General features: G+C 47.3%; 1 protein-coding gene across 3 annotated transcripts; it reads left to right on the top strand.

Annotated features, from left to right (window-relative positions):
• The first annotated feature begins 424 nt into the window (after nt 1–424).
• On the top strand, nt 425–25,056 carry MAS1 (MAS1 proto-oncogene, G protein-coupled receptor). Of its 3 annotated transcripts, none has more exons than XM_023633074.2 (2): nt 425–650; nt 15,025–16,616. In XM_023633074.2, exon 2 carries the CDS (start codon nt 15,061–15,063, stop codon nt 16,033–16,035), a length of 975 nt encoding a protein of 324 aa, XP_023488842.1. In that variant the 5' UTR covers nt 425–650; nt 15,025–15,060; the 3' UTR covers nt 16,036–16,616. The 3 variants fall into 3 exon arrangements, with proteins under 3 accessions (XP_023488842.1, XP_070112665.1, XP_070112666.1); XM_070256564.1 differs by having other exon boundaries at nt 455–603; nt 15,025–25,056; XM_070256565.1 differs by lacking the exon at nt 425–650 and adding an exon at nt 6,962–7,112 and having other exon boundaries at nt 15,025–16,629.
• The last annotated feature ends 1,007 nt before the right edge of the window (nt 25,057–26,063 follow it).

Genomic DNA, 26,063 nt, shown 5'->3' with positions numbered 1-26,063 from the left:
AGGAACGGATATATAATTGTCGAGCCATGTGGCCCGCCCTGTGCAAGTGTGTACATACGTCTCATTTAATCGTCGCAACCTTTTGTGGTAACACGATTAGCTCCATTTTACAGGTGAGAAAACTGAGTCTTAAGGAGCTTAGCGGAGATCACATGGCTAGTTACGGCTGACTCAGGAATTTGAGTTGGTCTATCTTTCACTACACTGGTGGATTTGCCCTTCCATGTAGCGTTTCTCGGGGTCGTCTTTCTCCTTAGTCCTGGCTGGCCCTAATGGTTCAAGGGGGTCAACCACCTCGCGTTATCATCAGCCTGTTCCCACTCTGGATCAGCGGGAAGATTTTCACTTGAGTGTGTCACCGAATGATGCCATTTGAAGCGCGGCTTCTGCTGATAAGCGTGGGACCATCTGCTTGGCACATCTCAAATATTCTCGGCAGTGGGAAAGCGGCTCTGATTTCTTCAGCAAAGGGAGGCTGCGGGCATCCTTGGAGGAGATGTTGGGACCGGAGACCCTGCAGGCTGGCGGGCCGGCGGTGCCGCGGGATGCGAAGGGGCTGCCTCCCCGCTGCCACCTCTGACCCTCCCTGAGCGCGTCGACCTAGTGAGTCTGCAGAGTTTTTCACTGTTCAGCCGTCCTTGACAATCAGAGTAAGATTTTCCCTCTTCAGAAAGCTATTCCCTGGGAACTCTTTCTGTGCTGGTTGTTTTCACGGTGTGTTCGATGTTTGGTGTGTGTTGGCAAAAAACTCGGTCTCCTCCTGCCTTCGTTTCGGAAAATTTGCTTCTCTGCTGGGTTAACTGTCTTCAAACACTGTTTTTCAACTTCGGGGTTGAAACTTCTGCGTTCGCTTTGTCTTTTTGACTCATGATACCGGGGCAAGAATCTTAGGATCAGTTCGTGGATCTGCTGGTGGACTCGGAGGTGTTCAAGGTTATTTAACTAGATGCTGCGAATGGTAAAGGAGTCAGGTTTGAAAAGATGTTACCATAGTTGAGTCCTCTGGGGAAGTCACTGGGCTGGAAGCAGCGGGACAGGGCCAGAGGTGAGCCGGATGGATTTTTCTGTGCCTTTTCTCAGTGGCAGCAACATTAGTACTGGCTCCTGTTGCCTATAAAGCCAGATGTGCCGCCCATGGGTGGCAAGGTGTCTGTTAAGAGGGCTCTCCTGCTCAGTCTTGATGTTTGATGTGAATATCTTGACAATATTTCCCAGGCAGGGTTGGGGGGGGGCAGTGTAAATCGGTGGGGGAAAGTATAGAATGTTGTTCGATTGCTCTGCAGACAGCAATCAGAAGGAGATAATGAGCCTGCCTCTGGAGTAGGGTTTCTCAACCTCGGGACCAGTGACATTTGGGGCCAGATAATTCTCTATAGTGGGGCTGTTTTGTGCATTATAGGCTGTTCGGCAGCATCCCTGGCCTCCACCCACTAGATGTCAATAGCCCCTTCCTTTCAGGTGTGACAACCAAAATCCCCAGACGTGCCAAATATCCCCTAGGGGCCAAAATCAGCCTCCCTTCCCCTTTTTGAGACCAGTGCTCTGAGCTGATGCTGCTGTACCCTTGGAAAGGCAGCGAGAAGTTTCCGCTTCTGCACGCAGATGACTCACATGTTAGGAAGCTGGGAACGAGGCGTGGAACACCGGGACAGGCGTCCTGGCCCTGCGCCTTCCCAGCAGGCCCCTACCTGCCGCGGAAATTCCATCTCACAGGTGGGCTTCCGTTTGTCCAGGCCACTGCACACATGCAGAGGGAAGGGTTTGTCCTTTTCTCCCGAGCTGCACACCTGGGTGGTCCAGCCCAGGGTCCGGGCTCTCTTTTGGGCAGCCTAGGAACAGGACAAGGCTTCAGATGGCCCACCCAGGAACGCTAGTTTTGTTGGCTTCTCTTCTCTTTTCTTTTCTTTCCTTTCCTCCTCCTTCCTTTCTTTCTTCCTCCTTCCTTCCTTTCTCCTTCTTTCCTTCCTTCCTCCCTCCTCCTTTCCTCTTTCCTGCTTCCTTCCTTCTTCCTCCTTTCCTCTTTCCTGCTTCCTTCCTTCCTGCTTCCTTCCTTCTTCCCTCCCTTCCTTCCTTCATTCCTTTCTTCTAAGACTGAGAACCCAGGACCGGGGGAGGACTGCGGCCAACTGAATGAGAACATGGCCGGGGCTGTCTGCTTCTTCGCTCTCCAGAGAAGACTTCAGCGAGCACAGCCTTACAGCTCTGGAAGCTCTGCCTGTACCTCAGTAAAGCTGAACACCCACAACTCTCTCTTTCTTTGATTCTCCTCGCTTTTTGGTCAGCCCCATCGTCCATCAGCTCCTCTCACTTTCATTGAGAGGTAAATACAGGGGGCAATTTCAAGTTGACCTGCCAGGACTCAGGCTCTGCAAAGCCCACCTCCTTGAACATCTGTGGAGACCCCCTGCTGGTGTTCCCCACTTGCCCACTCTTTAGCTCAGGTTGGCACTTCCAAGAGACTGGTATTGGCAAAGTGTTTTTCAATCTCTGGCTTTTCTTACACCCCAGCCTTCCTGAAATACATTAAACTGCCAACTGTGTGAAGGAGCTGAGGTTTAGAGGGGCTAAGCTGCTTTGCTGAGGACTCGCATCTCGTGGTCAGTTTGATTGAAAGCATGACTCAGAGGCAAAGCAGCCTTAGCCACAGGCCGAATAGGCAGTCACCTCTGCAATGAGATTTGAACAATGTCAAACCTCTCTTCTCAAAATCTCTCTGTCTTTTTTGTTGTTGTTGCTAAGGAAGATTTGCCCCGAGCTAACATCTGTTGCCAATCTTCCTCTTTTTTTTTTTGCTTAGGAAGATTTGCCCTGAGCTAACACCTGTGCCAATCTTCCTCTATTTTGTATGTGGGTCACCGCCACAGCATGGCTGACGAGTGGTGTAGGTCCATGCCTGGGATCCAAACTCGCAAATCCAGGCTGCCAAAGTGGTGCGTGCACAACTTAACACCATGGGGCCGGCCCCTCAAATATCTCTTTTGCATGCAGATGCCATACTGCCTACAATTCTTTTGATTTTTGTGGGAAGGTGGTGAGTGTCAAGTGTACCCTCCACTATAGTCAGCCTGGCTGGCCAGGGCTGGTGCGAGGCATTGGAGCCTGAGGAGGGAAGGAGCACCCACGTGGGGGCAGCCCAGCTGAGGGCTGGTGGTGGTGACATGGCAGGGCAAGGAGGGTGCCTGCCCTCTGCGAGGAGCGGGGCGGAGGGGACCTGGTACCTGGTTCAGAGCTTCTGCTGGGTGAGGAGTGTGTCCCAGGGCAGGGGAAAGGGGCAGTGATGGCCTCTCACAAGGCAAAAGACCCCAGCAAAGTGAGGAGGGCCTCTGTGCAGGGGCGAGGACAGGCATGGTGGACCAGAACATTGTTTATCTACAGGTGGATTGATCAAATAAGCAAATATATCACAGATAATGGGAGCCAGGTGTCTTACCATGAGAGAAGAGAATTACAAATACAGAGAGGAAGAAAACTAAACTGAACTCAGTGGTGTTGAATCAAAATTGGAAATGTTGGTGTGAATTATTGGTATTCAATATATACAGAAAGATATAGAAGTATAGATGTCAGTGTATGTATGTATGACTGTGCATGTGTATTCATACACAGATATTCCTCAGCTCTGCCCACTGAGAGGGCCTGGGAGCAGTGACACCCCAGTGGCAAGGGGTACCCCCATCACCCAGATCTTGGCTTCTAAATACCCTTCTCTACTTAAAGGAACCAGGGCTCCTTGGGGAGATGGTTGATTCTAGTGACTGGTGCAGGGAACATACAAGATGAGTAGCACCTGGGAAAATATCCAGTTGTTTGCCTGGAGAGGCTGGGAGTCCGGGAGGGAGCATGGAACAGCAGGGAAGGCCTGATTTCTGCTTCGGATCAGCTGAGGCTGCTGTGCCGCCATATGAGGCCCAGCTGGAGATATCAGGGCTGTTGGTTAGGGGTCTGATGTTCTGGGAGATGTCTGAGTTAGAGCCATGGGTCTGGATTTCATGTCCGTGTGGTGAGAGTTGAAATGAGGGGTTGGGTGAGGCCACTCAGGGAGAGTCTGTAGACTGAGAAGGGAGGAGGGCCAGGAATGGAGCCCTGAGGCCCAAAGGGCAGTGTAAGAAGAGATCCAGGAAAGGAGACAGAGAAGAAACTGCAGGAAGGCAGGGGGAGAGCCAAGGGAAGAAAGCACGTCTAGGCCATGGTGTCATCTCAGAGACCCCAGCAAGGAGACACGGAGCAGGACGCCATAGCACACCTTGTATGTGGTATGTGGGGAGATGAGAACAGGATCACATCTTACTCCCTTTCAGAGGACTTGTCCAAAAGCATGATGCTGATGAGTGGACCAACTCGCTTTAATTATGTTTCAATAGGAGTGTTTGCTGATAGTGGTGATGTCTATGGCTCACTCCATTTTACAGAAGAAAGTGGGATCAGAAGAAACTGATAAAACAATTCGTCCCTGTTGGTTTTTATTGTTGTTAGGGGTTTGGCCCTAGGTAGATGGGGCCTTCATAAGTCAAAATCCACTCTCTAATAAATAATATCCACCCTTTAATAAACAAAAAGCCCATCCTTTGAGGCTTTTAATAAAAATCATTACTGACAATCAAGTTGATTGTGGTGATCACTTCTGGTGACATTAAGGCCATTGTTAAATGTCCCAAAAGTTGTACTAGCCACATATCTGGGTGAGTGGACTTCACACGTAAATGAACTGTTAACAAAGGACTTATATGAGGGGTAGAAATAGTGCCCACTTGGACCTCATTAATCTAAGCTCTGACTCTGGCTTTGCTGCTAACTAAGTATCTTGGGCTCATCACGGATCAGCTTCCTCATTTGTAAAATAAAGGGTGGTTTGTGTTATCTGCATGATTCCTTCCACTTCTGAGCCTCAATGATCCACAGAGGACAGGCAGACTTGTGACAGTAAGGAAAGGTTTTTGAGAAAAGTCCAAGCGGCATCCCCTTACATCTTCTTTCACATACCCCAGTTTCTGGGCGAAAAGAATTTGTAGCATATATGACAAAATTGTTACATTTATGAAGAACTCTTGCAACTCAATAAAAGAAATGGGGAAAGAACGTGAAAACACAATCCATCAAAGAAGAAATACAAGTGACTGTTAATATGAAAGAATATCCAAACTCATGAGCAATCAAATAAATGCAAATTAAAACAAAGTACTTTTTAATCACCTATCAAATTTGGGAAAGTTTAAAAATGGAGTTGTCACAGGGGAAAAAAAGCATATATATGCTGTGAAAAAAAAGCATTCGTGTACTGTTGATGTCAGCATAAGTGGTACAGTTTTTTGGGAAGATTTTGTTAATATGCTTTAAAATCTTGAAAAATATTTATACCCTTTGATCCAGCAATTCCACTTATAGAAATATGTCCTAGGGAACTAATTAAAGATGCGCATAAAATTTGCATCCAAGAAAGTTCATTACAGTGCTTTATTTAAAAAAAAAATAATGGTAGAAAATCAAAAGCAACCAGTATGTCCAAGGTTGGAGGATTATTAAAAATAAATTATGGTCCGGGGCCAGCCCAGTGGCACAGTGGTTAAGTGCACACAGTGTGCTTCGGCAGCCTGGGGTTTGCTGGTTCGGATCCCGGGTGCAGACATGGCTGTGGTAGGTGTCCCACATATAAAGTAGAGGAAGATGGGCATGGATGTTAGCTCAGGGCCAGTCTTCCTCAAAAAAAAAAAAAAAATTATGGTCCATCCAAAGAGTGCTTATTAAAGTCATGTGATTTTTTACAAAACTTTTTTTTGGTGAGCTAGCATCAGGGCCCACCTTCCTCTAATTTGTATATGGGATGCTGCCACAGTGTGGCTTGATGAGCCATACATATGTCCCTGCCCAGGATCCAAACCTGTGAACCCAGGGCCACTGAAGAACAGCACACGAACTTAACCACTGTGCCACCGGGCTGGCCCCTAAAGTCACGTTTTTTTTTGTTTTTCCGCTTTTTCTCCCAAAACCCCCAGTACATAGTTGTATATTTTAGTTGTGGATCCTTCTATTTGTGGCATGTGGGACGCCACCTCAGCATGGCCTGACGAGGGGTGCCATGTCTGTGCCCAGGATTCGAACCGGTGAAACCCTGCACCACCGAAGCGAGGTGTGGGAACTTAGCCACTCAGCCATGGGGCTGGCCCCTAAAGTCATGTTTTTAAAGTGTATGCTGACAGAGAAAACATTTACAATATGATACTGAGTGAAAAAAAGCAGGATACCAAAGCAGATTATAAAACGCAATTTCAATTTTAAAAAAGAGCGTGTGTGAGACATGGAAAAAAAGGCTAAAAGGAAATATCCCCAAAATGTTAAGTCAGGTTAATTTTGAGTAGTGGTTTTTATGTGTGACTTTTTCCCACTGAATTTTCCAAATTTTCTACAATGAACACATCTTGTTCTGTAATTAGAAAAAAAGGCCTTGAAAAGGATTTAAAATCTCCCCACTTTGTGTCACGATGACACAGACTGTAAAATGAGCCAGTTGGGGTGAGCGAGCATCTTTTCGGGGGACGAGCCCTTATGCACAGCAGGGCCACTTCATCTGTATGCGGGGCGAGTTCCCATCGCAGCGGCATCTGAACGCGGAGAGCACACAGTGACCCTGGTCCTACATTGGCAAAGTCATAATTAGAAATTAAACAAGTCTTTGGGGGAAAAAACAATTCTCTATAATATCAGGGAATATGATGCCTTCAGCTCCTTACGTAGGAAGGCTTAGAGGCAGCCTAGATTGGAAACATGTTAACAGAAGGGCTATAAAAGGTAAGGTCTTAAAAATAGGATCAGGCCTCAGGGCAGAATGGGAAGCGCTCAGGAGGGCGAAACCAGAAGCTCCCAGCTGCACAGCTTCCTCAAATTAGCTATGAATGTGTGCATCTCTCAGTCGCTCCAGCTTCCATTTAGTGGGCTATAAAACGAGAGGGTTTGGTTAGACCAGTGGTTTCCAGACCTAAGTGGGAGGCTGGCTCAGCTTTGAGTTAGAAGTCAGGGCACCTGGATCCCTGCCCTGGCCGGCTCTGCCATCAGGATCCACGTGGGCATTCAGGGCCTGACGCCCTGCAGGGTCCAGGGAGCACCAGACGTGGTGAAGGGTGAGTGGTGGGGCTCTGTGTAGTGATGTGACACAGTGGCTCTGAACTTGGCCTGCTTATTAATCCTTAGTTTATCCCCCGAGAAAGTGGGGGCAATGTCTTCCTTCTCAGCCTCCCAAGGTGATGGAAGGATCCAAGGCCACTGTGAAGGGAAGGTGCTTTGGATCCTAAAGTCCCACACAGTGGCATGCACATGCTCCAACACACTGCTTTCTCCCTGGGGATTCTGGGGAAGAAGAGGGCAGACAGGGTGGGAAGATGCTTCTGCGATGCTGCCAGGAGCGCTTCCCAATAACGATGCCGGCACCCACTCGACTTTTTGTACTCCGTTCCCAACTGAGATTCCCCCTGCCGCCTGCTGTTACCAACCACAGTGGGGGCACAGAGGACTGTTAGGATGAGTTCTCCTTCCACCCTGGACAGTCACCGCCAGGTAACACGCGCATGCAATTGCTGTGTAAAAACAGAGCTGTATAAAAGAGATGGTATGCGTGTCTGGACAGAGAGCCCACAGTGCTAGAACGGGGTTGACAGGGAGACAAGTCGCTCACTGTGGTTAATCCTGCTTCCCCTTGTCTCCACTGCTTTCTGAGAACCCAACTATGTGCTGAGCCAAAACAGAATTATTCTGAGCCAGACTGTTTTGTCAGCTAGCAGCAATTACCCTTCTAGTCTCCTTACCCTCCCAACCTCATATATCATTGTCACCCACCGACCGAGAGGACTCATATACAAAATGACCAAGGAGCCTGGGTGTGGGGGTGGTGAGCGTGTAGGACCAGCTGTGTTCAAGGCTCTTCTTGCCATTGGCTCTGTCACTGGAGGAGCTGAAAGCCAGTCTGGTCTGGTAAGACTGGGAATGCGGTTTTTAGCAATGTGTTTGTTTAAATGAAACCCCACTAGAACAAAGCAGTTTGGAGAGTTGTTAATTTTTAACGAGAATTAGTCTGAATGGGAATTTTATTTACCGTATCGTGATCAAAATCTGCCTCCTATGCGATTTATGAGTTCCGCGCTAACCTTTGAGAACTATTTTCATTAACTGTGATGGCTTGAAGTAGTGGTTTTCTTTCGTGGGTAACCAGAGTGCCGTCTCAGGTCCGTTGTGACGGGCTTTGTTCTTCTAAATAATTCAATGAGTATTTATTGACTGCCTACAAGTGCTGGAGATTCAGACATGAACATGAATAAGATAAATTCCTGTCTTCGAGGAGTTTGCAGATTAGTGGGGGAGATATAATTTTAACTCTATAAGAAGGAATGTGATGGCTATGGAGATAACTAAAGAAGAACACCAGAGTGGGTGGACGGAGTATTGGAAAAGGAAGGGATGGCAGTGTGAGAGGCTGGGAAGGATGGATTGGTGCAGGGAACAAGGAGAACAGGAGATGAGGAGCCTCATCCCAAGAGTCTAGGCAACAGACATGGAAATAGAAGAGGAGCCTGCGGTCTAGGTGGCTTCTCCATTTGAAATTTACATTCAGGCAAAAGCAGAGTAATGAATAATATTCTAAAGATCTCATATGTGTGTGTTACTCTTTATTTTATGAAGTCCTGCTTATTAAAAAATGTAGGCCCTCAGGAACAGGGAATTCACAGACGAGAGCATCTGGAATCTGCCCAATGCCTGTCTCCCGATGCTTCATTCTCAATGGGCCACAAGCCGATTTCTTTGTTCTCCCACTCTCTCTATCACTGCCCCTCCTGTTCCTGATCTCAGTCATTAGTAGTTTATCTACACAGCCTCATCAGGTGGAAACCTCAGTCCACTGACTCCTCCCTCTTCCTTCTCCTTCTTGGGGCCTGAGGTCTGACCAGTCTTCTCTGAAATGCCTCTGGAATCCGTGCTCTCCTTTGGCCATTATCCTAGTTATTATTCCTCACCAGGACTATTTCAACAGCCCCCTACCAGCTTCTTTGCTCCATCCATTGTTCCCTTTCATCCAGCCTGTAGACTTCAACCAGGATAACGTTTCCAAAACACAGTTCAAGTCACATCCCAGCCCTGTGTGAAAAGCTTTAGTGGCTCCAGAGTGCAAATGGCAGTGCTTTGCAAACCGTGACCCAGGCCCCATCGGCATCAGAATCCCCTGGGCTATGAAAATTCAGATTCCAGGGCTTTCTGAAACTGTGGGGCCCTGGAATCTGCCTTTGGAATAAGCGACCCCAGGTAATGTTTAAGCACTAACGTTGGATGAGCACAGCCTGTAGAATAAGTGTGACATTTAAGGGCGTAATGTAACCTGGTGTTCATGCTGAATTCAGTCCAGCCCTTCATTTCTTTGCAAAGTCCTTCCTCCACCCAAGGTCCACCAGGCTCCTCAAACCCCACCGTGAACGTCCCGTGCCCTCCTGCCTCCATGCCTCTGTTCATCTGTTCTCTTTTCTTAAAATACTTTTCTTCCTCTCCTCAGCTAACAAACTCCTACTGACCCTTCAATGCCCAGCCCTGTAAAGCCTTCCTCGAAACCCTGAGACATCGTTTCCTGCTGTGTGCTATTCTGACTCGCGGTCAAGGTCTCCTTTATTCCATTTCCCATACTGAATTAGATTTAGTTCTCTCTTTCGCCCTGTGCAGAGAACTGGGTCTTATTTATTTCCTTAACCGTTAGCACGGTGCTGAAACCTAACGTTTGTTGGAAAATGGAAAGATGATCTATCTTCAGAAAGTGAACTTGGTTACTCGGTTTAACTTTAAAAGGAAAATACAATTTGATCTTGTGTGTTGAAACATCCCCCCCAACTGATTTTTATGAGGAGTACATGAGAGTTCTCTTGTGCACAATGAGAAGCTGAAAGCTGAAGGATGTTGTGGTTCAAGGATGTGGGCCGGGTCAGAAAGATGCTGTTGTCAATTTTCTTAAAAATTCTGATTAGGTCCTGATTTTACATTTCTGGTCTTTGATTTAGGTTTGTTATTAAAAGATGAAGACATCTGACTTCCTCGTAGAAGGGATTTTGGTTTTCTCATGGCTCTCAACCTGAGCCATCCAATATGGTGGCTGCTGCCCACATGGGGCTAGTAAGCACGGGAATGTGCTGGTCTGAAGGGAGAGGAACAGTAAGAGGAAAACTTGAGGTGAAAAAAAGAACGTAAAATAGCTCACAATATTTTTATATTGATTACATGTTGAAATGATATTTTGAACACATTGGGTTAAATAAAATATGTTATTAAAGTTCATTTCTGCTGTTTCTTTTTACTTTTCTATGTGTGGCTATTAGAAAACCTTAAATCATACCTGTGGCAAACATTATATTTCTATTGGACTGTACCAATCTAGTCGCCTCTTACCCTCTACCTTTTTGTACTCCAGATTATTCTTTTTTCTTCTTCTTTCCCTAAAACACCACCACCACCACCAGCGACAAGAAAAACCCAACTCGGAAGCACATGCCACCAAATTATGTCAACTACCACCCTCCTCGCTCTGACTATCTACAGACCCGTGGGTCGCTTTCTCTAATTCCTTGAAGATTTTGGCCCCTGGATCACAGTCAGTTTTTTCCAATGCTATTCCTCTACTCCAACACTATCTCCCAGCGATTTCAATGTCCATATAGATATTTCAATGTCCATATAGGGAACTCTTCCAGTGCCCTGGCTCCAGGTCCTTCTCCCCTCACATGACCTGTCCTTCACTCCCCCTCAGCCGCTCATTCCCATGGTCATGCTCTACACTTGTCAATACCAATAACCCCAAAACCACACCGCCACCATCCCACTTCCAAGCATCTCGTTCTCCAGCCCCAACCTCCCATTTGCCGATTCTCTACCTCTAGTACTGGGACCTCAGCAGTTCTTGGACACCACTGAGATCTACAATAGATGGCTCCTATCCCCTGCTCACTGTCCATCACCTCCCGCAAGACCTCACTTTTCTCCTAACCCCGTTGAATTCTGCAGTCCATCATCACAACCATTCCCTTCCATGTGGTCCAGTTCCTTTGCCCCCGACTCTACGTTGCACCAGGCTGGTAAAACCCCAACTCTGGTTAAATCCAGCTCTCCTCTTTCTCCTTGCTCACGTATGGACAGCTGACCCAGGGCTGGAGAAAAGCCCACATCGTGCTGGATTGTCTCTCTAAATTCATGAGCACCAGCCTAGACTTGCGCAAAGGTTGGCCTGGCCGTCCTGCTCTTTGCGTATTTCCCTAGTCCTTTCCCTCTTTCACTTGATTATTTCACAACTTGCCCTCTCTCCTTACACCCTCAACCTCTCCTCACTGCTAAGCTGATGACCTTGCTCCTTACTTTTCTGGAAAAAGAGATAGTGTATGTTCAGAAGGGAACTTCTAATTCTTTTTTTTTTTTTTTTAGGGGATTTATTTTATTTTATTTTTTAAAATTTTTTTTATTGTTTTCCTTTTTCTCCCCAAAGCCCCCCGTACATCGTTGTATGTTCTTAGTTGTGGGTCCTTCTAGTTGTGGCATGTGGGACGCTGCCTCAGCATGGCTTGATGGGCAGCGCCATGTCCACGCCCGGGATTCGAACCGACGGAACACTGGGCCACCTGCAGTGAGGCTCACAGACTTAACCACTCGGCCAAGGGGTCAGCCCCGAACTTCTAACTTCTAACACTCCTGCTATCACTCTACCCACCTGGCTGCATCTTTAACCAGATCCTCTGCTCCTACATAACACCAGCAACTCCCCTGAGCTCTAGACCCCTGCGCTTAGGGATGATCAGTTGTTTCCTCTCTACTGGATAATTCTTTTTAGCTTATCAACTCCCCTTTAGCCCCACAGCCCTCTCCAGTTACTGCTCCATTTCTGCTTGAATTTACTTTCAAGATCCTCAAGAAGGTTGTCCATACTCACTGTCTTCACCCATCCTCTCTGGAATTCACTTTGATTAATCGGGTTTTCATTTTCTCCACTCTACCAAAACTGCTCTCATCGAGGTCAGCAATGACTCTCCCGTAATGGTCAGTTTCCACGGCTCATCTGACTTGAACTGGCTGCGATGTTAGCACAGTTGATCACACTCCCTTCTCCTCGAAACACCTTCTCTGCTTCCTGGGTACCACTCTCCCTTAGTTGTCTCAGATGCTTCTTTCTCTTCATCTCCCCACCCTCGAAACTTTGAAATGCCCCAAGACTCCGTCCTTGGACCCCTTCTCCTCTTGACTACCCATATTTCATAGGTGATCTCGTTTGACCTCATGATTTTAAATTCCACCTGTTTGCATACCACATCCACATTTACACTCCCAGCCTACATCCGTCCCTTCACCTGCTGACACCCTACTAGACGTCTCCATTTGGCTGTCACTTAGGCTTCTCAAACTCCGTATATCCCTTTCTAACCTGCTCCACCTGTGCCTTGTCCATTCAGCAAATGGCTAAAAACAGATCCTCTCTTTGTACAATAGCATATGTCTCATCCATCAGCAAATCATGGGTGGACTCAGCCTCTTGAGCCCACCCTTGCCTTACTGCCTCCACCACCACAGTTGGTCCATGATGTGGTTCATGCTTTACTTTTCTCTCTGGCGCTTGTTATGGTCTGACACCTATTTCTTTGTTGTTGTTGTCATTGTCATTGGTTATTGACTGCCTCCTCCATGGCGTATAAATGCTAAGAGGTTGGTGCTTTGTCCGTTTCATCTATTGCTGTATCCCAACGCCTAGAATAGTGCCTGGTGTGGAGCTGGCTCTGATTAAATATTTGATGAGGGATTTGGGGGCACATGGCTGTCTTACCTACAAACTTACAACAAAGGCTGGTCTCTAGAGTAGATCTGTGGTCGGCCATGCCATGGTATTGTGAATTCTGGTTCTTGTGTTGGGCTCCTGGGGGTATTGGGGTCTATATCTTCTGTCTAATTGTGAAATGAAAGGAGAATTTTCCCCCGTGAAAATAATATCCAGTATCTCCTCAGAGCAGCTGAGGGAAGTATTAGTGGGAACAGTGGAGGCAAGGACCTCTGTGGGCTCCTGGATCACGCCACTGGGGAGGTAACTACCCTTTCCACCAGCCCGCCTGCTAGTCCAGGTTTCAGGCACAGCTGTACTGAGTAAAAACTCAGAGCCTGGCCGGTGCCGGCGATCTGCTGGCTCAATCCTAGAAATGTCTAACATCATCAGAGACATTCGAGCTGCACAAAATATCACATCGGCATATTGTGGTGCTTCAGATGAGCTTGTGAGGAAAAGGCAGGTATCTACTAATAAAATATTGTTTTGCGGTCGGGCCAGTGGGACAGCAGATATGTTCGCACATTCAGCTTTGGCAGCCCGGGGTTCGCTGGTTCGGATCCCGGGTGTGGACATGGCACTGCTTGGCATGCCATGCTGTAGTAGGCATCCCACATATAAAGTAGAGGAAGATGGGCATGGATGTTAGCTCAGGGCCAGTCTTCCTCAGCAAAAAGAGGAGGATTGGCAGCAGATGTTAGCTCAGGGCTAACCTTCCTCAAAAAAAAAAAAAAATACATGTATATATTGTTTTGGTCAACTTCCTAGAGGTTAATAATTTTTTGCACATGTTGGGGCCCTGGTCTGCAAGGACGAAGATCAAAAAGCAAAAAACAGGGCCAGCCCCAGTGACCTAGTGGTTAAGATCGATGTGCTCCCCTTCAGCAGCCCAGGTTCGGTTCCCAGGCACAGATCTACACCACTCTTGGCCATGCTGGGGTGGCAGCTCACATGAAAAAATAAGAAGATTGGCAGGGTGAATCTTCCTCAGCAAAACAAAAACAAAAACAATCAACAAACCTCCCACCCCGAAAAGTAAAAAACAGTATTTTACCACCACACATAAACACAACGTCTGAAAAAAAAGTGAAGGACAATTTAGCGTTCAGACGAGGGCGATGACCTCTGCCAGCTGCCTCCTTTTTCCTTTCTGCAGAGGCGGATGTGGCATATATATATTTGCTACATAACAGGAAGAGGGTGGGAGCTGGGCATGTATTTATTTTGCAGTTTGTAATGTGTAAGAGTTTCTGAGAATCTTTGCTTTGCAGTCTCAAACGTTTAGCACTTTTTTTGGGTTTCAGGTTAGCGCTTTGCTCAGTGTCTGTCAATAGTGTTTTCCTGCCTAGTCTGGTCTACGGTATGTGGATGTATAAACACATCTTATGGAGACTCACCATCTGGTACGGAGTCCTGGTTTGCACGGCACAGCTAGTCTGAGTAGGTGCCCAGCTTTGTCACAGATATTGAGACGACGTGAAACAAAGGTCTTCTAATTGTTCACACTTTCAAAAATATTGGTACACTATTGAACATAATTTTGCTAGCTACTCTCTCTCATTTACCCATCGCTTATGGCACTTTATGCATTGAAAAATGAGGGGCCGGCCCGGTGGCGTAGCAGTTAAGTTTGCGTGTTCTTCTTTGGCGGCCTGGGGTTCACAAGTTCGGATCCTGGGCATGGGACATGCACACTGCTCATCAAGCCATGCTGTGGCAGGCGTCCCACATATAAAGCAGAGGAAGATGGGCACTGATGTTAGCTCAGGGACAATCTTCTTTTTCTTCAAAAAAATGACAACATTGCCCAAACATCTATTTTGTCATCACATTTTAATGCGATTAACCTGGTTTTCAGGCCAGGAGATGAAGGCACAGAAGATGAAATGATTTTCAAAACCCCATTCTGAAAGCTTGGGCCACACCAGTAACGGACACCAGGAATTCAGACCCACTTACTTTTCCGGATCCCTTTTGGCGCTGAAACATAAGCAAATAATAATACAGAATTAGGGGCACTAAGGGATGTGCAAGTTATTAAGTCAGTTCTCTTTTCTGCTGAAATGTCTAATTTTATCATCATTAAAAAGAGAATTGTACAGTCTATTTAACATTTTTTTGTATAACATGAAGGTTATGATCCATCATGGACATGCTCCCTTTTCTTCCAATTCATCCATTTTCATGTTTTTTTTTAAACTTATTTACAGAAAATTCCCTGAAGAACCCCAGCTTGAGGCCTCCTCATGGATCAGTCAAACGCGACATCATTTGTGGAGGAGTCTACGAACACCTCAACTAGTAGGAACACCTCCGTCGGGGACCTGCGTCGGGAGATTCCCATCGTGCACTGGGTGATTATGAGCATCTCCCCAGTGGGCTTCGTTGAAAATGGAATTCTCCTCTGGTTCCTCTGCTTCCGGATGAGAAGAAACCCCTTCACAGTCTACATCACCCATTTGTCTATCGCGGACATCTCATTACTCTTCTGTATTTTTATTCTGTCTGTCGACTATGCTTTAGATTATGAGCTCTCTTCCGGCTATTACTACACGATTGTCACATTATCAGTGACATTTCTGTTTGGCTACAACACGGGTCTCTATCTGCTGACGGCCATTAGTGTGGAGAGGTGCCTGTCCGTCCTGTACCCCATCTGGTACCGATGTCATCGCCCCAAGCACCAGTCGGCCTTCGTCTGTGCCCTCCTGTGGGCGCTTTCTTGCTTAGTGACCACCATGGAATATGTCATGTGCATTGACAGTGAAGGCCAGAGACACTCCCGAAGTGACTGCAGGGCGGTGATTATCTTTATAGCCATTCTGAGCTTCTTGGTCTTCACTCCGCTCATGGTGGTTTCCAGCACCATCCTCGTAGTTAAGATCCGAAAGAACACGTGGACGTCCCATTCCTCGAAGCTGTTCATGGTCATCATGGTCACCATCATCATCTTCCTCATTTTCGCCATGCCCATGAGACTGCTTTACCTGCTGTACTATGAGTATTGGTCCACGTTCGGGAACTTGCACAACATTTCTCTCCTCTTCTCCACAATCAACAGCAGTGCCAACCCTTTTATTTACTTCTTTGTGGGCAGCAGTAAGAAGAAGCGATTCAAGGAGTCCTTAAAAGTGGTTCTGACCAGGGCTTTCAAAGACGAAATGCAACCCAGGCGCCAGGAGGACAATGGTAATACCGCCACAGTTGAGACTGTGATCTGAGGACGGTGGGGCGACATGGTGGACAAAAATTGTGGGACGCAGATAGTTTGTGGTTTGTGCTTGAAAGACAACTTAAGTATCCCCTAAACACGATTCAGAAGGACACCCACCCTATATGCATGAGACACTAATCAATGACGAGGTTGTATTGTATCTTTTGGAAACGCCTGAATACGTGTCGGACCTCCTTCATTTCCGTACCTATCAAAAAAATTCTTTCTTTTCCTCCTCTGATTTTCCGGCAGCATTTTCCCATGAACTATAAAAATTACCCCGGCAGGAAGGTTTAAGGCTGTGTACAGGAAAGGGTAACAAAAGTATTTACTGGGACTTGAGCAGGCAGAGAAACGTAGCGGGAAGAACATGGGTTTGGGAATCAGGCTGACTGTCGTTTGCTGCCCTTGTGACCTCAGGCAAATGGTTTACCCTCTTGGAGCCTCATTTCCTCACTTATAATATGGTGACAGTCCCAGTCCATCCCTCCTGGGTTTGTTGTGAAGATGAAATGGGAAGTTAAGAGATGCAAAGCGCCTGGCGCATGTCAGTGTTCAATAAACGTCGGTCTCTCTTCACTCCTTTAAGCAGAAGAAGAAATACATATTTTTGTTTTATAAAGCATACACACACACACACACACACACACACAGCTCTGTCACGTACAAAGAGTGTCATATGCTTTTAAGGGTGGAATGTAAATTTATGAAGGTCTTCTTTCTACCCGCAGCATGAAAGCTTTTCATGGCACGTCACCTCTATGGAAAACATCTGCAGGTGTTATGGCGTCCACCCAGCTGTGTGTAGAGCATTATTTCAGGTTGTGAAGAGAGACCACCAGTAAGCAGGTTCCCCCGGCTTCCTTCCCTCTGTGGGAATGCTTGATGCAATGAAAGTCTCTTTTGAAATCCTTTGCTTGATATACATTTTCATGAATGGAATTTAATTTGCAAGTTCATGAGAGTGATCGTGCTTCTGGAACCTCTTCCCCCGCCCCCATGATGTGATGGGTTATTTATAGCCACCAAGTTCTCACCTGCAGCCAGGGGAGTTTCTGGACCTCTGGGCCTCCTCTCCTCCTGAGCATTTCTTTGTGTCATTCCTGGAAGGAGGCTCAGCGGCATGGCTAGTGAGAGCGTGACCACATCTCAGAGGCAATCTGGATGTTTCTCCCCAGACAGACCTTTGCAGGACTTTCTGAGCATCTTAGCGCTCTGCTGCTCACCTGCCGTGACTTGTGTCCACATCTTTGAACAGCACGTCCTGGGTTTTAGCTGGGAAACCCATCATGGCCCACAGACTACATTACTATGTTTAGTTTCCCTCTGCCCCTTCTGGACACCCATAAAAATGGCAATGCTTCCTGTGGCACTATGGGGAGTAAAATGTTCTCACCCACAAATGAGCCCATTAGTGTTTATTTTAAGTGTCTCTGAAGGGTCAGAGGAACCGTGATGAAATGGTTCTCTGTTGTCGCCTGTTTCCTCTCCATCCTCCTCCTTTCAAAAGAAACAATCGCCTGCAGCCCGGAGGGCAGCTTCGCTGGGGGAGTGAGCGAGTGTCTCCCGCCCAGCCAAACTCGGATGCAGGCGGCTTTTTGGTGGGTGATGACATCTGATTCAGAAACAAGGCAGCTTGCTTTCAGGAGCCCAGATGGGTGTGGAGCAATGACATTTAGAACGATCTTGTTTTTGCTTGAAAACAGAGCATCATCATTGGGAAAGAACAGAATACGGAGATCAGAACGTCTCTCCTCTGTTTACCGTCAACTCCCCCGGTGCCTCGCTGGCCTCCGGGTTAGTGAAAGAGGGATCAACCTCATCTCGTCTCAAAGGGATCTTGGTCTTGAAGAGGTTCTGAAAGACTCTTAGACTCCTTCACCCAAGGAAAATATGGTGAACTAATGGGAAGGCCCCAGTTATTACCTTTCTGCAGATAAAGTGGGGAAATCGAATGTGGTAATGAATAGAGAAATTCTCCTGACCTCGTAAAGAGTCATGCCTTGCAGCGAGGTAGCATTCAACGTGACAGTATTGTCGGGACAAATTCTTCTCTTTATTCACCTAATCCCATCCCCCAAAGTGAAATATAAGGTTAAAACGAAAATAGGAAGATTTAAGTAAATAGGCAAATAGGCAGAGTAGACTTGATGATTGATACCCACTGGGCATTTCGACAATTTGCCTAAGTCATTCCAGGTTAGGAGGTGCCATTTCTGAGAATTCCCTGGGCATGGGGACGAGTTTGTTCCAGTATAAGACCTGTCCTTGACGAAGGGGGAGGATTTGTAGTATTCATGCCACAAATGTTCATGGGTGGCCTTTTCTGCCAAACTCCGTGATGTGAACAAGGCCCAGATGAGCGAGTGGAAGCCCCTGTGGTCTAGAGTGGGAGAGGGAGACGTACACAGCCATCTACGGCTCCAAGCTGCACACACATCAATGTCACTAGAGTGTTCTAAACAAAGTGGTGTGGGAGCCAACAGAAAGGCGAAATCTCATCTTTTGTAGTAAAAAAGGATGTTTCATGCAGGTGCCCTTTGGGTTGCCTGAAGGCAGGTAGAATTTCAAAAGACTAAGGAGGGAGGGGACTCAGGCAGAGGGCAGGCACCAGTGAAGGCAAGGACACACAGTGCAGGAGAAGCAAGTCCAGTTTCTCTCACGTCTGCAGATTGGCTGGCGAAGTGGTCCCTGGAGACTCGTGTGGTCCAGCTCGTCAACCCCCTCCTCTCTCTTGTTGCTGTTATCTTTGGCTTTCTGGCACCACACTCTTCAAGTTTCTTGGAATATGGCCCTCAGGCCTCCTCTCCGCAACCACTCTCACCATCATCCAGCCATGCCACGTGTGGCCATTCTAATTTCTTATCTCCACAAGTCCCCCACTGCCCTCCATCTCTGTATCATCTCAAGTGACCCTCAGCTCCTCTCCGCTCTGAACCTTATTGCAACTCAACCCAATCTACTTCTGAAGACTGAAATCCCGCAGTCCAACCCTCGGACCAGGCTGTCCTGTCCTTTACATCACGCGCTTTCTTACTCCCACTGGCCCTGGGTTTCTACGCCACTGAGACCTCTTGCCTGACCATTGAGTTTGTAGGGTGTCAAGTCCCCTCAGCGTCTTCTCTGTCCCTGTGCAAGCAGAGCCCTAGTGTCCCTGGTCTGGTCACCTGCTCTGTGCTGTCCTTACTCTCTCATCTAGCTCTTTGGCCCCTGTTGCCTCCTCCCCCAACCAGGCTGCTGAGCAGCGCAGAGAACTCCCACGGTGGTCAGATCAGGGCTTCTGCACAGTCGTGGTCCTGACAGACTGGTGCCCCCTCATGGCCCAGTGAACCTCATCCTCCATCCTATGGACAGTTCTTCCAAACTGCCTCTGTCTCCTCCAACTCCCTCCCTGGTACCTTTTCCCTCACTGTTCCTCTGTCCTCACTACCTTGCTTCTTAGACCCCTGAACAAAACTAAACCATTAGGAACAGCTCTGAGATCCCCCCGCCATCTCGGATGACCTCATCCACACCGCTCCTTTCCTGCTTTTCTCCTGCCTGAGGATTTTCCTCCTCTTCCAAATTTCCTGTCCACTGGCTTCCCAGACAATAATCTTACTCCTGTATTAGCAACCAAAGTCGCGGGGTTTTATAAAGTGAAAAACTAAGTCCTTACAGCGATCTACAAGGTTCTCCGTGATCGGGCCCCTGTCTGCCTCTCGGCCCCTCTGACTCTCCAGGCTTAGCACGGCTCCCTCCTCCAGCCACAACCTCTGCCTCACAATTCTGTGAAAATGCCAAATACACACCTACTCCTGACGTTTCTTCTACCTGGACGGCCTCCCTCCAGGACTCTGCTCACCTCCCCTCTTCCCTCAGGCTTCTGGGCAGATGTCACTGCAATGGGAAGCTCTCTCTGTCCCCCCAACACACTCAGTCACCACCCTCCTCTCCTCCCCTCCCTGCTTGGCTCAGTTTCTCTGCAGCGCTCGTCGCCATTACCATGTTGCATATCCATCTGCTTGTTGGTCCCTTCTGGAGGATGGCTCCTGGAGGCTGGGGCCTCTCCTGTGTCACGGCTGCGGCCCCAGCACCTGGAAGAGCAGGGGCTCCTTGTTTGCTGTGGTGGTGGAACTACCACTCCCGTCTCTGGGAGATTTCTCTTCCACACGTACACAGGCTCAGATGTTCCCATCTTAATACAGTCGAAAAGTGAAAGACACAGGCTGGCCCAGTGGCTGAGTGGTTAAGTTTGAGCACTCTGCTTCAGTGGCCCAGGATTTCACCAGTTCAAATCCTGGGTGTGAACATGGCACCGTTCATCAAGCCATGCTGAGGCGGCGTCCCACATACCAGAACTAGAAGGACCCATAACTAAAAATACACAACTATGTACCAGGGGGCGTTGGGAGAAAAAGGAAAAATAAAAAATCTTAAAAAAAAGTGAAAGACCTTCCCCACAGTACTGTTCAGCTCCGAGCCCTTCTCTCCCTCCCGTCACAGACAACCTTCTGGAAAGGCTCTCCCACACTCACTGTCCACTATGATTCACCCTCCACACCTGGCTGGCTGTCTTGCGACCTTATCACCACTTTGAGGTTGGCCCAGCTAGGAACATGAGTGACTTCCACATTGCCATGTCTGATGGGCTTTCCACCTATATCTTTTGGGGTATTTGACATGGCTGACCATACTCTTCTTGAAAATATCTCTTTTCTTGACTTCTAGTTAGTCACTTTTCCCTCTGGATTTCATTTTTAATCCCATTCTACCTATTAGGAGTCTTTTCATCTCTTCCAGCGCTCTTCCCTGCTCTTCCATTAAATGACCGTGTTTTCCATGATGCAGTGCCTGGGCCTCTGCTCTCTCCTGCACACTCTCCCTGGGCATCCTGATCCATAATCGCTTACAAATTAACGACCCTCAAATCTACATTGACTGACAGAACTCTCTGCTCGGCTCCAGCCCTGTATATCCAACCACCTAAAAGGCATTTGGACCTGATGCCCCGCCAACACTTCAAATGCAGCCTGTCCAGTTCCCCACCATTCCTCCTATAGTCCTTTCTCAGTGGATGACACTATTAGTCACCTGTCACCCAAGGGATGCTGTTCCCTTGACATAGATTGCCTTTCTTTCTTTTTCATCTAGCAAACTCCATTTATCCATCTACATCCAGCTCAGGCATCAGCCACTCAAGAGCATCTTCCTGGACCCTGCGTTCCTGGAGGACCGTTTCACACCTTCTCTTTCCCAGTCTTTCAATATCTCTTTCCCACCCTCACTCTCAGCTGATGGCTTGCTTCCCTTTTCACAAGAATAGAGGCAACCAGAAGAATCTTCCACACCTTACATCATCGTGTGTACTGATCTAGCTGCATCTCTCTGCACGTGGGCTTCTCCCCTCCTCCTTCTGGGGGAGCCCGCTGTGCTCCTGGCTAAGGTGAACCCCACGTCCACGCACAGCTCCCTCCTCCTACTGCCTGCTCAAGGCCATGGCTCCAGCAATTCTGCCCGCTTTGTCCTACATCATCAGTTTCAGTCCAGGCCAACAGAGGACAGATTTTCAGGAAGCAGGATGGGGGACGGTTGGTGAACTGCCTCACTGGCCTGAGGGGGACCTCATGGCCCCTACCACACGTGCCAGTTGTTTCTCTGTAGACGACACTGCGCGCTGATAACAAGAGGAGAGCCCAGCAGTCTACCTGACCCCTCCCCTTCCCTGGGCCCCATGTGGACTGACTCGAACTAGTTAGTTTCCTTTATGAGGTTCTGTAAAGAACATCTGTCAGATGCATTATGGGATTCCTACAATTTCACCACTAGTGAAATAATTCCTTTAGGTTAAATTTTGACTTTTCACTTAACCCCTTGTTCAATTACCAACCACCTCTGGGGATAGTTTACCGAGGGATAACATACCAAGTTGTACATAACCCGTCCTGTGCTTTTCCTCACAGAGAGGAGCATTCCAAGACTGGACACCCAGGCACGAAGGCTGCTGAATCAAGGGATGGGGAGCGGGTGGCTGGGGTGTGGAAAGGAGGAGGCAGGGCCACAAAGTACTAGATCACTTGGTGCCACACACAAGAAGCTTCCTTTCTTTTTCTTCCACGTTTGACTCCCTAACATTGCAAGGTTGTATGGGGGATAAAAATCCCCCAAACAAGAAAACATTAATTACCAAATAGATCACTTATAAAACTGGTCCCACCACGTCTCCCTCTCTGCTTAGCACTAAGTTCTCTTTTCCTGTCTCACCAACATTTTTGTGGGTCACTCTTGCAACGTTTGAAAGTCAGTGCAAACACAATGCAAACTGACAGCAAATTTCAACTGGCAACCTTGCAAAATATTCTAGGTTCCGTGAAGTTGGTAAGAGAGGTGTTGAACTACTGAAATAACACTCCAAACTATTGACAAAAGAGCACTGGGCAGAGTTAGGCCAGTTAGTGGTTGAATCAGAGGAAAATCAACAAGGATGGCGATGAGACAAGAGCTTCCAAGAAAAGGAGTTTTCATGTCAAATGTGTGAGGAACGCTCTTGAGAAAACTGATGAAGTCTACAGGCATTTTCCCCAAAATTATCTATTTTTTGATATCCAAAAAGTTAATGGTGAAATAAAGGATATCATGTCATGGTATTGTACAATTTTGACAAAAAAATTATGCCAAAAATTAACTCATTTCTGTGACTTAAAACAACAAGGTATTGTCACTTCTCAAGGTTCTGTGGGATGATTGAGCTCAGCTGGGGGTTTCTCATTTGGGGTCTTTTGCAATCACAGTCAGATGTTGGCTGACACCACAATGATCTGAAGGCTGGACTGGGCGGGGCACCAAGATGGCGGACTCACGTGGTTGATTGACCAGCAACTGTGGGCTCAGCTGGAGAGGTGTCCAGAGCGCCTCCTCACGGCCTCTTGATGTGGCTAGAGTTTCTTACAACATGGCAGCTGTGCCCTGAGAGGAACCCTCCTGACAATGAGCTTTTCTGAGAGGCCCAAAACCAACTCTTGATTTCCTATTGTTTAAAAGAGTTAGCATGCTGTCAAAATTGCAATAAGTTTTGATAAAGGCAAAATAAAAGAATTTTTTCATAATTTTAATTTCACCTTTCAAAATAATATACTAAGCTTTTTTTTTCAAGATTTACTATGAAATTTTGGTCCTCATTTTAAGATTCCCTTTTAATGAACTTTTACTAAAACTAGTCATCCTTGGACAACGAGTTTCTCTTGCACTAATTATTATTTTTAAATGTGTACATAGTGTTAACACAAAGGATTAAGCTGCCAAAGCAGATTCAACGTGAATCATAGATCTTACCCAACAGAAAACCAATGATTCAAGTAATATAGGCAAGTACAGGCACCAATGGAACATTCTTTTCTGGAGGATCCCAAAACTGAGATGCAGTTCCCAAAATGCCCCCTTCTCCTCAATGAGAACATATTTTAGTTTCAGATCAACCGACGAATTTTGAGCAACGTCGACAGGGTCTCGATGTAGACATTGCCCTTGAAGGAAGGTATTTAGTTTTGGGGCCCTTACATTTTGTATTCTGTTAGTTACACAGATCGAAATTGTGTACATGACTATTCCTGCTTCTCCAATCTTCTGTGCCCCATAAGTCTAAAAATTCCAAATTTAGTTACATTACCAATCTTGACAGATCAGGTATATCCCGCTGAAAATAGGACTAGTTCCCTGAGTGGAACATTTTTACAAGGCAGTCTGATTGACGTTAGCATCTTTGCAAGGAGTTCTGGTTGAGGTCATTCACTCCCCAGGGTGCTCCCTGTAGAGAAGGAGTGAGTTACAGGCAAACACTCCCTTTCGAAAACCTCCGCCCATGCCTGACTGTACGTGCTTGAGGCAGAGACCTCATCTTTCCAGAAGGAGAGCAGTGGGAAGGATACTGCACTTAGGACTAAAAGCCTGACTCTCTACTTACTAGCTGTGCAAGAGTCAAGTGTTAATCTCTCTGACCCTTATTTGTCTACGTAAATGATGACTTAGTTGGAGTTCCCCCCAAAGCAGATCTTGAGGCAAGGATTTGGTGCAAGTAATTTATATAGGAGGAGGGGGGAATTCAGATAGGAAAGGGAAGATGCCAAAATAGGACGAACATAGGGGCCCAGGGCAGTGGGGATCCTCTGAGAGACTCATGTAACCCGCCTCTGAACTGCCCTCCTGGAGGAACGAAGGCGGCACTGAGCCACCACCTCCTGGCTCATAGGTGAAGGTCACTCTTAGAGTGACGCCCTCCAGCTCTTCTGGGTGTGCCCTGTGCTCAGGTGCAGCACAGCCCATGGTGAGCACACCTTGAGGCAGAGTGGGTCAGGGAGCTGTGGGCAGGTGCAGGGCGTGCCTGCAGGTGACCTCAAGGTGGCCTCGGGGCTGACTGACAGCATCCACTCTCTGGGAATAAAAATAACCTGCCTCCCAAAGTAGCTGTGCCAAGTAAGTGAGATCAAGGATGTGAAACTCTGTAAACTAGGAGACACCAATCAAAAGTTAGCTATTCCTTGAGGCCATCATGCTAAGCGAAATAAGCCAGGCACAAAAGGACAAATACTGTATGATTCTGCTTACATGACGTTCCTAGAGTGGTCAAGTTCATAGAGACAGAAAGTGGAAGGGTGGTTGCCAAGGGCTGAAGGGAGGGGGAAATTGGGAGCTAGTGCTTCGCAGGTACAGAGTTTCAGTTTGGGAAGATGAAAAATTTCTGGCGGTAGATGGTGGTGAGGGGTGCACAGCAATGTGAATGTGCTTAATGCCACTGAACCGTACACTTAAAAATGGTTAAAGTGGGGGGGCTGGCCCCGTGGCCGAGTGGTTAAGTTCACGCGCTCCGCTGCAGGCGGCCCAGTGTTTCGTTGGTTCGAATCCTGGGCGCGGACATGGCACTGCTCATCAGACCACACTGAGGCAGCGTCCCACATGCCACAACTAGAAGGACCCACAACAAAGAATATACAACTATGTACTGGGGGGGCTTTGGGGAGAAAAAGGAAAAAAATAAAATCTTAAAAAAAACAAATGGTTAAAGTGGTAAATTTTATGTTATATATATATTTAACCACAATAAAAACAATTAGTTCTGGGGCTGGCCCTGTGGTCGAGTGGTTAAGTCCACACGCTCCACTTTGGCGGCCCAGGGTTTCACTGGTTTGGATCCTGGGCACAGACCTAGCACCGCTCATCAGGCTATGCTGAGGCCGCATCCCACATAGCAGAACTAGAAGGACCTACAACTAGAATATACAACTATGTACTGGGGGACTTTGGGGAGAAGAAGAAGAAAAAAAAAGATTGGCAACAGATGTTAGCTCAGGGCCAATCTTAAGGAAAAAAACATTAGTTCTTAGTCTTTCAAGACCCTAGCCATGCTTCTCAGCATGCTTGACAGCATCTGGCCCAGTGATGGGCACCAAGCCAACAGTGTTGATGACAAAGAATGAAGACAAACTTCCTCTGTCGCTCTGGGGGATGTGGAGCTGACACTCTCTCCAGGGAGAGCCCAAAGACAGGAGGGCAATGAAATAACACATCCCAGAATCTGTATTTTCGAATGAGTGTAATCTCCTCGAAAGCTGCCCCACACAGTCTCAATGAAGCCACTGCAGGGGGCCAGAAGGTAACCATTTTCAGCTTTTCGGGCCATCTAGTCTGTATTGCAATGACTCGACTCTGCTGTTTCTGTGTGAAAGCAGCTGTAGAAATATGTAAATGAACGAGCACGGGTGTGTTCCAATAAAGCTTTATTTACAGACACTAAAAATTAAATCTCATGTAATTTTCACGTTGTAAAAATTGTCCATTGTTTTTCCTCAAACGTTAAAAAATGTGAAAAGTTATTCTTAGCTTGTAGCTGCACAAAAACAAGCAGGGGCTAGCTTTGGTGGCAGCTACTTTGCCACCCCTGGCCTAGAGTATTTTGGGAATCCTTCTTCTGGAATTGCCTTCCATGTGGCCACAACACATCCACTTACAGTCCTGACCTCTGCAGTGACAAATCTTCATTGTTTCCTAGGGATCTGACTTTGC

Source organism: Equus caballus, chromosome 31 (genome assembly GCF_041296265.1).
Source record: "Equus caballus isolate H_3958 breed thoroughbred chromosome 31, TB-T2T, whole genome shotgun sequence".
Lineage (NCBI taxonomy): Eukaryota > Metazoa > Chordata > Mammalia > Perissodactyla > Equidae > Equus > Equus caballus.
This window is presented reverse-complemented; position numbering and strand designations above follow the sequence as displayed.